The 14642-nt window shown below is 42.3% G+C and overlaps 1 protein-coding gene across 1 annotated transcript; it reads left to right on the plus strand.

Moving 5' to 3' along the window:
* Nucleotides 1-1461: 1461 nt before the first annotated feature.
* On the plus strand, nt 1462-14191 carry slc37a4a (solute carrier family 37 member 4a; the record flags this gene model as incomplete). The annotated part of the gene is made up of 10 exons (XM_079574625.1): nt 1462-1758; nt 2956-3056; nt 4253-4418; nt 9379-9611; nt 10690-10933; nt 12484-12639; nt 12721-12806; nt 12915-13028; nt 13112-13250; nt 14025-14191. The coding sequence occupies exons 3-10, from the start codon at nt 4277-4279 to the stop codon at nt 14189-14191; spliced, it is 1281 nt and encodes a 426-aa protein (XP_079430751.1). The 5' UTR covers nt 1462-1758; nt 2956-3056; nt 4253-4276.
* Between the last annotated feature and the right edge of the window lie 451 nt (nt 14192-14642).

The raw sequence follows: 14642 nt of genomic DNA on the forward strand, positions 1-14642 counted from the left end.
TTTAATTTTCACTCAAACTTGGCTGTAAATACTTTTTAAGTGGCGCTAGCCCGCAGTTAGCTTTGCCCATTAACCTCATTGACAGATAGCTTTTTTATTATTAATATTATTTTTTATTATTTTATTATTTGACTTCTTTTACATTGTAGCCTGTTAGCCTCTTCTTCGTGAGTTCGGGAAATTCTACAGTTACCATGGAGATCCGCCATCTTTGCAGCTGTTAGCATGAACTGTTAGCACACATTTTCCATAGACTTAGCTAAAAACAGTATAAAAAGTGGCGGAAAAGCCGTGGAACAACTCGGTTAGCTGTTGAGCTACTATGGGTAAATACATTTATTACACTGTGGTGTCCAAGTGTTTTAATGTGAACAATAACACCAGTATTTTACCTTTTAAAATCTCCATTAGTTTATTATAGGTGCTAATCCCCAGTGGCAGTCAAGTTGCAATTGTGGTTTTCTGGCTCGACACATCAGGGGGAGACGAAAAACCCTCCAATCATCCCATTAACACTTTTCCCCCGGACGGACTACGAAAAGGATGTATAGAGTTCGGGAATGTGACGTCATATCGCTAAGCATTATGGGATTAGCAGCCATTGTAAACTAATGGAGATTTTAAAAGTTAAAATACTGGAGTTATTGTTCACATTAAAACACTTGGAGACCACAGTGTGTTAGATATGTTTACCAGCAGTATCTCAGCAGCTAACGGAGTCGTTCCACTGTTTTTTTCTCCACTTTTTATACTGTTTTTAGCTAATGTTAGTCTATGGAAATGTATGCTAACAGCTGCAAAGATGGCCGATCTCCATGGTAACAGTGGACATTCCCGAACTCTATAGATCCATGGTTAGGCTATAGAATTCGGGAATGCGACGTCATATCGCTAAGCATTATGGGATCAGCAGCCATTGTAGACAAATGGAGATTTTAAAAGTGAAAATACTGGAGTTATTGTTTACATTAAAACACATGGAGACCACAGTGTGTTAGATGTATTTACCAGCAGTATCTCAGCAGCTAACGGAGTCGTTCCACTGTTTTTTTCTCCACTTTTTATATTGTTTTTAGCTAATGTTAGTCTATGGAAATGTTTGCTAACAGCTGCAAAGATGGCGGATCTCCATGGTAACTGTGGACATTCCCGAACTCTATTAAGGTAAACAAGCTATTTAGTATTTCTTTAATTTTACAGTCTATGGTTGCAGAAGGTTAAACGTTACCTGCTAATGTTAATGAAAATATATATATATGCTAAAATGTACAGCTTTACACATGAAATTACAGACTTTAATCCACTTCTTCAGGTTTCACTTTTCCAGGCAGCGTTGCGTGTGGACGGCGCTCTGCTGCCCTCTACTGGTTGTTCCTGTACATGCGCAGATGCAGGATCCAAACCTTCACGGATGAGAGGCGGGGTAAATATTCAAAAGGCATAGCAGACGTAACCAGGAAACTCCACCGGACTCCACGAAGAAAGTATGCGCACATTAAAGACTGTCCAAAACGCGGTTGGAGTTCAGGGAGTGTGAGAAGATGCGCATTTTGTTTACTCTGGCTTTGAAATCTCAGCCAGATCTGAATCAGGGAAAAAACCCGTGCCTTGAAGCGCTCTTCTTCCTCTTGCTAGCTGCTCAACTTCCAAGTTTGGAAAATCACGTCAATATCGAGGATGCTTCGAGAGACAGAAAACAAAACTGACTGAGCAAGAAGCAAGAAGAGGAGCAACAAAACATAATCTGGACAAATGCACGTATGTAGCCATTTGCTTTTAGTTTCCTACGGGTGATGTTAAATGATCTCACCTGTCAGTCAGTTAATTAGCTGGTAATTAAGTTGATAAGTGATGAGCTGGTAATACTTTGTTGTCTATAAATTATAATATACCCTTTAAATGTATGTTATGCACAAATAAAAGGCACATTATTATCTATGTAGGCTCGAGGTGCGTTGTGTCAGCTGCCTGTTGACTCTCTTAGATATGTATATATATTTTCCATTGTGTTGCCTATATATCCCAATTGACGACTATACGCACCTATGGCTCCAGACACATTTTTTGCTAAAACATAGTTAACACAATTATATTTAATTCTGTTAAAGATTGTACCCGGCTTTCTTTAATGTGGTCATTTTTGTGATGTTTATACTTTCACATCCTGATTTGACACTGACAGGAAGTGACATAGATGAAGGCAAATCATTTTACACTGTTGCCGTGCCAACCATGTTAAGTCAATGGGAAATGAATCAAACTGCTGTGGAATGTTACCTCTATCTACGTGTGATGCACAGGAGACTGTCTTGGTTAACGGTTGAGGCCAAACTACAGGCCAGTCTCCTCATGTTCATGCACAAAGTTGTGATGGACAAACAGCCCAGTTATTTGTTCAGCAAACTCTTATTCAGCGGGTTTGGTCACAGATATGTGACTCGCCAAGTGACGACAAACTCTTTGGTTGTTCCCAGACCCAAAAGTAACTCAATGAAAAGAACTGTTCTGTACAGAGGAGCAAACGCCTGGAACACACCTTAAGCTGAAAGTAAAAGGTCAATTAGCTCAGTACATGTGAGCATAGTCACCGTGTGTTATATGTGTCCTATAAGGTTGCATGATTATATGAAATGTGTAACATTCATGTATTCTATTTTAACTGTTTTGTAATTTTATATTGTGTCAGGACCCCAGGAAGACTAGCAATCACTTGTGGGCGCTAATGGGGATCCTAATAAAGAATAAAGAATAATAAAGAATAAAGAATGTCACTTCCTGTCAGGAGCTTAAAAATTCTAATAAACATTTCTTTAAAACTGCTGCTTCACTGAAATAAAAAAAGATAATTATTTACTTACAACAGATGCTGTTCATCGAGATAAGCCATATTTTCAAAATGCACTTTAACACATATACTACTTTATCTACATTTGTCATTGTTAATAATCTTTGCAGGTGGGGTTTGGTCCACCTCCTGGCTGGGCCTCACTGTGATGGAGCTTTGTGTGATCGACACTGGGCCACTCCACTGTTAACCAAAACCTACTCTGATGCAGGTAAGGCAACTTTATTTATACCACGCATTTCGTACACAAGGCAACTCAATGAAAAGTTTGCTTTCTTTATCAAACCCATCTGTCACCACTGACCATTGTAAGGTCAACTAAATGTTGTGGGCCTCCTTTTGTCACTGTAAGATTAGATTTATGACTGATACACATTCACAGCTGTGTGTGTATTGAAGCAGCTTTGTAAAAATAGATCTTGTGTCTAATATGAGACATGAGAATCTTTCCACGTGGTGTAAATCAGGATCTTTACTGTCAGAAGTGGGTAGAGTAGCCAAAACATTTACTCAAGTAAGAGTAACATTAATTTGAAATAATTTTACTCAAGTACAAAGTAATGACCCAAGCAATTACTCAAGCAAAAGAGAAAAAAAAACATTTTCTCCAACAGTAAATGTCACAGTTTCACAGTACCCAAAATGAAGGTTTATTTATGAACAGGTAGGAATGTTGTAGGCAAGGGCACATCTCCAAGCAGTTAGGCTGATAGGAAGGATGAGGTAAACACGGGTGTGGTGAGTTGGCAGAAAGGGAGAGGCTGACCCAGAGCTGGCAGGACCTGAACACAGGAGGTAAGTATTAGCAAAAATACAAAATAGAGAAGTGAACTTGGAGCCACAAACTTTGCAACAACAAACTGGCAAGAAGAAGATGATCACCAGGCTTTTTATTCTAGAGGCTGAGTGGTGATTGAAGGCAGGTGTGCCAGCAGCCACGCCCAGGTAGGTGGAGAGACAAACACACACAGAAGGGGAGGGGGAGAGACAACAAAGAAAACTGCAGATCCTGACAGTAAAACAAGAATAATTCTAAAGAACAAGGTGCACGAGATGAACTACATCTACTTTATAGATCAAAATGAAGCCCTAACCTGCCTCTGTTTACTATGCAATAATGTTCACAAACATCTTAACATTACACTCCTCTAAATTTATGGATTTGCTTTAACTGTTGCCACTGCCTACTTTGTAATTTGGACAGCAGCCTCCCCCTGGTCCTGAGCGATTATTGGACCAAACCGTCAATCATTAACCTCATCATTTGCAAGACTCCCTTCAGAGATAAACACAGGGGCTGGGTTCACGGGGCGTCCCGGCGGATCCCGAGGCAAAGTTCAGTGTCGCACGCTGCAGCGGCCTGTCAGCAAGTGTCTTTCTGTGAATCCCCTTTTCTCACTTCTGCAGGAGTAAAATCCCAAATCTCCAGTCATGGCGGACTACGGATACTACCGTGGCACGATATTCTTGGCCATGTTTGTCGGCTACACACTCTACTACTTCAACAGGAAGACGTTCTCCTTTGTTATGCCTTCAGTCATGGAGGAAATTAAGATGGACAAAGACGATTTAGGTAAGTGTTTTCTATCTCTTAGGCTAAAATCAGCCGTGTTTTCCAATGTTAATAGTAGTACTGTATGCCTAAGCTCATCATGTCAAAAAGTCCTCGATAAAAAGTCATTGATAAACAGTTTTTTTCAGACAAAGGTTCTTGTGCTGTCATCTGTACTTGGCAGTTAAAGTGTTGTGGGCGTTTTGGCTCGGATCGAAGAAGCCTCGTCAGCAACTTTCTTTTTGTGGCATCAGGCTGAATATCTATCAATCCACCACTGATTGAAGTTTGAATAAAAACAATTGTGATAAACTAGACTTAAATGTTTATAGTTGTTGATGGGAAATACTATAAGAAAATCTCCCAGAAAACTTTGATGTTGAAGGTTTTTGCTATTTCTATTTTGTTAGATCAGGGGTCCCAAAATGTTTAAATAGATTTTAATGGTTGCTGTCGCCAAATCTCAAAGGTAGAACAATATCTTTTGAAAACAACCAACAATCAGTCTGAAGGAATGTGTTGTTTTCCACTCGTCACCTTAAAATAATAGACAAGTATAAACCTCATGTACCATTTCCTGTTGTCTTTACCTTCTGTCATAGCAACACACTTCTCTGCATGTTCAAAACTGGAAGAGAAGTCAGGAAGTCAACGATACTGCACTATCGGGGGGTACCCCAAGACAATGAACAGAATAAAAATAATCATGCCCCCCTCCGACAATGGTTCAAGAAACCTGGACCTTTGTCATGTAATAGAGGGTTTTGGTGTGTGTTGGCAGTGGTATCGACAGTCCTCATCATCACTGGCTGGAACTTAGAAGACAGAAATCACTGTGAAAGTTTGGTAAAAAATCACCCAATCCCCAACCTACAGAAAGCAATGATTGACATGTGTAAAGAAAATGACAAAAACCCATCAAATACCACGGTGATGTATTGCAATCCGGATGGCTTGTTATAGGGATGTCACGGTAACCGGTGTTGCGGTAAACCCCGGTAAAAATTTTGACGGTGAAAATTACCGTCTTGTTTTGTGTTTTTATTATTATCTCGGTGAATAACCGCACCCGCGGTGTAGGCACGGTGAGCCTCACCAGCCACCGTCTCATCTGCTGCAGTTTCCGCGGCTATTGTCAAATATAAAGCTACAGGCATCACAAAACTTAGATCAGTTTGGTGCTCAGTCTCCTGCACAGTTGCGCGCTGTGTCGGCGTAGCTTTGTTGTGCAGATGCATTAGCCGCTCCCGCTAGCTACGAAGTAAAAGCAGTAAAAGTTCACTTGTCGTAATATAAAGCCGTATAACTTTCACCTCAGCGTCAGCGCGATGTCCTAGCGGTTCATCGCCCTCAGTGGTGCGTCTGTTAGAGCGGGGTTAGTTTAATATAATAGATCCATGGGTTAGCGAGTAGACGAGCTACAGTCAGCCGGCGGATGCGGGCGGCTGTAGCGCTGCTCAGGTGAAGTGAGGGAGCGAGAGGGCGAGCGTGGGGCAGCGGGGCTCACTCAGCCTGGAGCTGGAGGCTCCTACGGCTGAAGCCACGGGGAAATGGCATAATTGTATGTTATAGCAAGTAAGTTAGCGTTTTAGCTGAAATACTGATGTGGGACTTTGGGTTGAAGGAGAATGTAACGAGTCGCCTCATAGTGCGGCTGCAGCGCCACCGCCAGTACATAAACATGTCGCGGATACCTCCGCACGATGGCACAATGCGTTACGGGGCTCCCAGTGGCAGATTGCAATAGATTCACTCTCGCCGCAGTATTAGGAATTTAATAATGATGGTATTTTCCCAAATCTGCAAAGCGAAAGCTCACTGGAAGGACAACAACAATGTTCCTGATATAGACGGTTTATCTTCGTTTCTGACGCTATAAATAGTATCCAATCCAATCCACTTTATTTATATAGCACATTTAAACAACAAAACGTTTCCAAAGTGCTGCACATGCAACAAGTAGTACATAGTACATGTAATACCCTCGAAACGATCAACAACACATCGTTAGAGTTTAAGGCTGCAACTAACGATTATTTTTCTATCGATTAATCTATCGATTATTTTTTCGATTAATCGATTAATCTATCGATTATTTTTTCGATTAATCTATCGATTATTTTTCATGTTACCGATTATTTTTTCATTTAAAATGAAGAAAAAAACATTGATGTTTCCAAATGGCATGGCTTTTATATATTTATTTACTACTAGTCTATTTTCCCCACTTTTTAAAATAGTAAATAGCAAATGGGTCCATTCTCTCACTTCTGGCCCTGACCCACAGTTTGGGAACCGCTGATTTAAAACTAACTGAAACCTGCACCTGACGGTTATTTCTGTCTGACCACTGAGAATTAGCCTGTGAGTTGCCCAACCCGTTATAGACTGTGCACATTCAGAGAACCAGAGTTACTGTAAGTTACTGTGCTCGTGAGAACCGTGTGGATTCAACTCCTCTTTGAGACAAAAAGGCCACGGACACGGCTTTACTCTAGTCTATCCATCAAACTACTGTCCTGATTCTCCGCTAGACACAACAAGTAGAGAGTTTAAATGGGTGTGTGTCCGATGCCCCGAGTCCGTGCAGAGAAAACATGAGAGCTGCGCCCGGGACACGGGGACGGGATGCAGCCGCGCATGAGGGCAGCATGAGGCGAAGCGAGAACCAGGAGACAGACGGCCGAGCGGGGCACGAGCGGAGAAGCACTCGCGTGTTGGGAGAGACGGGGAAGGCGGTCGGTCTCTCCTGCTCACTCACTTGCAGACTGCTCCGTTTTGGTTTTATATGCGGCAAAGTGGGCGGAGAGTGAGTGCGCGCTGTCAGAGCCTGTCCCCGTAACAACGCGTTGATTAATCAGTGAAACAACACCGTAGTTTGACTGAGATGCGCGGCCCTTGCAGCCGCGGGTGTTTTCGTTTCACATGTTCGTTCATAGCCGTTGTGCTGTAGCCTGGCTAACGCCAGACTAAAATCACAAGTGATACTGCAGTTGGAAATGATTGGAGCGCACACAGCAGTCTGGCGTTAGCCAGGTTAGTTGTGCTGCTGTGATATGACATTTGCATACATACATCATGCATACAACAACATTATTAGGCCGTTTCTGGAAATACTCCCACACTTTTGACGACTTTTGCCGTGCTTTTCCCCCCTCGGTCGCAGCGTTTGCATTACGCGCAGCCACGCTGGAAGTGAAATGTAAACAAGCGACGCGTCGACGCACAAAAACGGCGTCGACGTATTTACGTAATCGACGACGTCGACGACGTCGACGCGTCGTTGCAGCCTTATTAGAGTTCCTTTACTTTGATGTGAAAAGGCTTTGTCTGTATTTTTTTATGTAACAAGCGCAGTTAAACTTTTTTGAAACGATTTCAGTTTGTGTAGGACTATCAATGCTTTCTGAACATATTAACACACATTTAAAAAAAATACCGCGATAATACCGAAAACCGTGATAATTTTGGTCACAATAACCGTGAGGTAAAATTTTCATACCGTGACAGCCCTAGCTTGTTAATGGTGAGGCTACGAGTACCAGTGTCAAAACCACAAATAAGTAAATGGCTCACCCTTTGTAACGATCCAGATCCAAAAACAGAAAAAACAAAAACATTACTGAATGCTGTACATTGAAGGATGTACGTTCTCTCCTCTTAGGCCAGTGTAACACCTCATTTGAAAGCTAAGACCAACAAAACTGATCTTTTTCCTCGCGTTGCTGTCACTTTTACCAACAACCAACAACAAACTGATCTTTTTCCTCACATTGCTGTCACTTTTTTCACATTTTCTTCTTTCATCTAGTTTTTGACACTATTTTGTCACTATTTTGTTACTTTTTTATTGTGTTTTTGTCACTTTTTTGTTGGGTTTACATCCTCGTTTTCTTCTCGTTTTTTTTGTTGCTGTTTTGACACTTCCAGGAAGCTTTTAGATTTGGGTAAAACCAAACTGGAGAAAATGCGATCGGTTCAGGTTGGAGTTAAAGGAATAGGCCACCGTTTTTACATACTGAGATATGTTGTTACCTTAGCTTTGACGAGTTCTTTAGGACCTGTCTGATCTTCCCCCCTGCCTTCAGTCATGTAAACACAGCGCAGACGGCGTTAGCATTTAGCCTCTCCCCCTCTCCTCTAGCTCCAAAACAGGTGAAGATAGAAGCTACCAAGCTCTTCCACGTTTTCCCTATTTAAATATGGTTACGTGAAGTGTTCCACTACAAAGTATAATTACACAAAATGAAACAATGTGGATTTTCTACGCGGATAAAAGGGGGGGCTATATTGTAAGGCGTAATAATACCAGGAGTAATTTGGCATCCGCACAGTAAAGTGAAGATTACTGCGCGGATTTCGAACTACTCCTGTTTTGGAGCTATAGTGGAGAGCAGGAGAGGCTAAATGCTAACGCCGTCTGCGCTGTGTTTACGTGACTGACGGCACGGGTGAAGATCAGACGGGTCCTAAAGAACTCGTCAAAGCTAAGGTAAGAACATATCTCAGTATGTAAAAACGGTGGCCTATTCCTTTAAGAAGTTAATTGATGAAGCCCATGATGGCGATTAATGGATTAACCGATTAACCGATTAATCATGAACATTTGCAGCTACAACCAAATCTCGCCCCATAACTAGAGTCTGTCCTGCTACATAACTCCACAGTCCTGTTGCACTAATGAAACATTTGTCATGGCCGGCGATTAGTCATGCAAAGAGCGCGTCCTCCAACGGACAAATGAGCTCCCAGACTGTAGATTCATTGTAGACAATCCTGAAATCTCTTATCCTACATAAATGCTCCATTGATCCAGGCCATGTGCAAATTTTCTGCTGATTTGTAGTCACTATAATTTGAGTAACGTATTCATATTGGCCTGGGATATTTGTAGTTATATTTAATGAAATCAACAATAAGTGAAAAGGAAAGCTGATGGATTCTGTTATTTGTGTTCTTCTCCCCATACGTGTTTCCTCAGGGATGATCACGAGCAGCCAGTCTCTCGCCTACGCCATCAGTAAGTTCATCAGTGGAGTTCTGTCGGACCAGCTCAGTGCGCGCTGGCTCTTCTCCATCGGCCTGTTCTTCGTTGGAGGCATCAACGTGGTCTTCTCCTGGTCTTCCACCGTGGCCGCGTTCTCCACCCTCTGGTTCCTCAACGGGCTGGGGCAGGGCCTGGGCTGGCCTCCCTGCGGCCGCGTGCTACGGAAGGTACTCGAGCATCGGGCTCAGCAATTTATCACATTCTCAATCTCAGCTATGGTCGATATGTATCTTGTGCTGATGATTACCAAAAAAAACCGTTTTGATCATGTTTTTGCTGCAGTTTGTCGGGTGTAGGTTCAGCAACACTTTCTTCAGGCTCACGTTTTCGCATATGGATTGGCCGCCACAGAGTCCAGATCTTAGCCCCATTTAGAGTCTTTGGGATGTGCTGGAGAAGGCTTTGCACAGTGGTCACACACTCCCATCATTAGAACGAGATCTTGTGTTTCTAAAAGCAGATTATAGCGTGACATTTTGCGCTTAGTAGGAGCGCACTTTCAGATCTTGCCACTCAATTTAAGTATGTGAGGTGGAGAAACACCCCATGACCAGTGGCGGTAAGCGGGAGGGAGAGGGGTTGTGGTGGTGAACATGTGCTTTTGTTTTGGTGGCGTTAACGCAATTCGGCCGAGCGAGGGCCGACCCGCGCCACAGCGGGACCGGCTGTTAGTGACAACTCTTTCTCTCGAGACACAAACATTGTTTAGCTTACGATGGGGTTAATAAAGTTTTAGTTTAACCTGTGAGAGCCTGTAATGCTCAAGTAAGAACACAAGGCAGCGCGATGTAAATGAGGAAATGAATGTGAGGCGGCCATGAGACCGCTCTCAGTGCTGTTGTAATAAAACGCGCCTCAGTCGACCTCCTCTCTTATTGTAAGTGACGCCCTCTCGCAGCAGCGCCACTCGGAAGATAACCATAGAACTTAAAGGAATAGTTCACCGTTTTTCCATACTGAGATATGTTCTTACCGGAGCTTAGACGAGTTGATGCGTACCTGTCTAGTCTTTGTGCGTGTGCTCAGTCACGCAAAAAGACCAAAGCTGTTGTTAGCATTTGGCCTCTCCCAATGTATTCCTATAGCTCCAAACGGGGGTGAAGTTGGAAGCTACCACGCTCTTCCACGGGCACAAATTATATATATATATATATATATATAATATATATATATATATATTTGGTGCTTGCATTTAGCCAAAAAGGCAGTTTGTCTCATTCACTGATTGGTGATTTTCTTGCGCAGTGGTTCGAGCCGTCTCAGTTCGGGACGTGGTGGGCCATCCTCTCCTGCAGCATGAATCTGGCCGGCAGTGTGGGCCCCATCATCGCCTCAGTGCTGGCCCAGAGCTGCAGCTGGAGGACCATCCTGTCAGTGTCGGGGGTGACCTGTTTGTTCACCTCCTTCCTCTGCCTCCTCGTCATCAAGAACGAACCCAAAGACGTGGGGCTGCCCAACATCGAGGCGGCGGCCAAGAAAAGCAAAGGAGGTGAGTCTGATAAAGTTGAGAGGTCTGACAGATTAATGACGTCTAAATAAAAAGGACCATTTTAAAGGGGGCATGTGCAGAATCATAAGAACCTTTTTGGAGCTTTGTGTGGTTATTAACTTTATAAGCCACAGCTCAGGCTCATGTAAACTGTCCATTCATTTGCAGAACATGTGTTGTGTTTATGAACCGCATGTCTCTCGTCTAAAGGTCAGCTGCTCTGTGGACTCTGACCTGAGCGTGCCCCGCACGTGCCGGTAACACGCTGAGACCCTGACAAACCAATGAATATGTACAATAAGGGGGGTGTTATTTCGAAACTCGACAATCTAATACACCCCAGTGTGATTTTGGGGGCTCTGTGATGAACAGAGCTTGTGAAAAGTCACGATCTGGACATTTCATCTGGGCATTTTAATCACAACACATCAAAAATGAACCTGCTCCTCGTTAGTTCATTGTGTGTTTTCAATGCCCCGCCCAGCGGTCCTGCAACAGCGCAGTGCTCAGAGAGAGGAGGAAGTGAAAGCAGAAGGCGGCTCCTGCACAGAACAACCTGTGCTTCAGATCGCTTTATATTTTAATCAGTCTGCCTCATAATCACGGACCAATTAGGTGAACAAGCCGACTGTTTTGTATGATCTAAATATAAACCTTGTGTCAGACGCGAGCGCCATTTACCGCGGGTCACCACCGCATCCTCGGCTCACGGCGTATTTTTCTCTCAATATTTCAGCTCTCTTAAAACTAAACTCATGCCCAGACATTCTCAATAGTCGATGTTCTTTTCTTAAGTCCCCGTTTTCAGCCAAAGCCCAGAAAAGGGTGAAATGAGGGAGACTGTTGCGTTTCATAAAACACGCAATATCTCAGATTCTAGAAAAAAAACAGTGATTTTGATCAAAACTAGCCTCTAACTTAGAATTTCTCAGGAACCGGGGCACGTACAATTATTCACCTACGGAGAGCTTAGAATCTCATCTTTCAAACAAACCATAGCATGTGTCCATAGCTATAACATAGAATACGCTGTGGTGCTACAAATATCATAAAAAATGCTCTGGATTGTTGGCACAGCTAAATCCCCAAAACAGCGCGGCCTCAATGTGTTAAATAACAGCTGCCAAACGGATTGACAAATCAGATGGATGTCTGTTTGTGTTCATCAATATGTGACACTTTCTCAATGTGTGATCCATCAGGGGGTTTTGAGGTGTCTCCCTTTGTATATTTTTTTAGAAGAATTGACTGTATTATCAATGTTTTTTGTGTACTTAAACAGGCATTTGATATCTGATGTGTGCGATAATAATATTTAATCTCGGGGGCCAGTGATTCTAAATTGGGGGGCCAGATTATGCCCATGGGCCTAACATTGCTTATATTGTTATATTATACTTGTACTACCTCAATTGCAGTCCTTGTAGTTAATTAATATTGCAAATAAGATGCCTTCTGTGGCCCTTAAACTTATGTGGTCTCATCATATAACACCTGCACAATATTCCTGATATCTCTGTAATGAATATTGTTTTTTTTTTCCTCCCCAGAACCGCCCAGTGAGAGCACGCTGTCCGAGTTCCTGTTATCTCCGTACCTGTGGCTGCTCTCCGTGTCCTACCTGGTGGTGTTTGGGGTCAAAACGGCGTGTAGCGACTGGGGCCAGCTGTTTCTCATTCAGGACAAGGGACAGTCAACTCTCATGGGTAAGAGTGTGGTCGTTTTCACTGAGTAATATGGTAAGAATAATGTTTTGAAAACTTTATATAATGAAATGTTCTCCATAGGTAGCTCATACATCAGTGCTCTGGAGGTCGGGGGCCTTTTGGGAAGTATAGCAGCCGGCTACTTTTCGGACAAAGCCGTGGCTAAAGTAAGTGCTAATTCGTGCTAGTGCTTTTCCACGTAAAAAGTTGCATAATGCACCTTTAAGTAAATTGACTTTGTTACTAACCACCTCTGCTTTTTGATTTTTGGACAGCAAGGTAGGATGATCTATGGAAACCCTCGCCACTTCATCCTCCTGTGCATGATGGCGGGAATGTACGTGTCCATGTACCTTTTCAGAGTCACAGTCACCCCTGACAGCTCCAAGGTATTACTGCTTTACGAGTCCTTTTTCCTTTTGCAAATTACAGACATTAACGTATAATATATATATTTTAACTTTTACTTTAGATGTGGATTCTGACTCTGGGCGCAGTTTTTGGGTTTTCCTCGTATGGACCAATTTCTCTGTTCGGAGTTATCGCCAACGAGAGCGCGCCGTCGAATTACTGCGGAACATCACACGCTATTGTGTCACTCATGGCTAATAGTAAGTGGTTTTCATTAGAATTGCACTTAACACTTGACCCCCGCCTTAACCAAGTACTTTTTCTCCAGTTCAGCTTTACACAAATCTAAAAACTCACAGCCTATTAGCCAGTGTAATGCCTCATTTAAAAGCTAAGACTAACAAAATTGATCTCGAAAGATCATTACAACATTTTAGTCACATTTTTCATCACTTTTTTTCACTTTTTCGTAACTTTTTCATCACTTTTTCATCAAATTTGTGTACATTTTTGGTCACTTTTTCATCACTTTTTTGTTATATTTTTGTCACATTTTCATCACTTTTTTGTTACATTTTTCTCACTTTTTTGTAATATTTGTATCACTTTTTCATCCAAATTTTCTCACTTTTTCATCACTTTTTTGTCACTTTTTCAGCAATTTTTTGTCACTTTTTGCTAAATTTTTCTCACTTTTTCTTATCCCTTTTTGTTCCATTATTGTAACTTTTTTGTTACATTTTTGTCACTTTTTCATCACATTTTTCGTCATATTTTTGCCACAATTTAGTGCCACTTTTTCAAGAAGCTTGTAGATTTCATTAAAGTCGAACTAGAGAAAATATGTTCGGTTCAGGTGGGGGTAAAGAGTTTAAAAAAGACCAAAACAGGACTTAAATGGACGTAAATTAGGAAAATCATGGCATTTTTCCGCATTGTTTTCAGCTGTCAGTCTGATGAAACCCCTCAGTGATCTCAGTGGCGATACATTGTGGCTTCAGTTTAAACAAAACATTTTCATTTTTCCTGTTTAGTTGGAGGCTTCCTCTCTGGTCTTCCCTTCAGCACCATCGCGAAGCACCACGGCTGGGAAATGGCGTTCTGGGTTGCCGAGGTGACCATTGGGCTCTGCACTGTGGGATACTTCCTGCTACGCAATGTCCGCACCAAGATGGGCGCTTTACCCAAGAAAGAAGACTAAAAACCTTTACCTCAAGACTTACAACGGACCAAAGGCACAGCTGTTTTCACACCGTTTGGGACCAATGTCATTTCTCAGGACTGTTTTAGAAAGAGTATGTTTCGACTACAATATGGTGCTTCTCTTCATTCCAACAAAACGCAATAAGACTGACTTTAGACGGTAAATACAGCTATTTTCTGTAAATCTGACAAGGTGTTACCAGGTGTTAAATTATTATTGTCTCATTTTAAGAGTTGTACCAGCAGGGGGCGCCAGTTCAATGGGAGCAACATCTCACTCATTTTGTCATTTGGATTTATCATAATTTGCTCTATTACTGTCACAAGCGGAAGTATTTTTACCTTGATCAGTGACTTCACTTTGAATCACTGATACTTCATTGAAGGCTCATTAGTTTCTGTTCTCATAATCCGGAGTGCAGTGACCTCTTACTGAATTATCTCTTTAA

The sequence above is a fragment of the Gobius niger genome (assembly GCF_951799975.1).
Source record: "Gobius niger genome assembly, chromosome: 1".
Taxonomy (NCBI): Eukaryota; Metazoa; Chordata; class Actinopteri; order Gobiiformes; family Gobiidae; genus Gobius; species Gobius niger.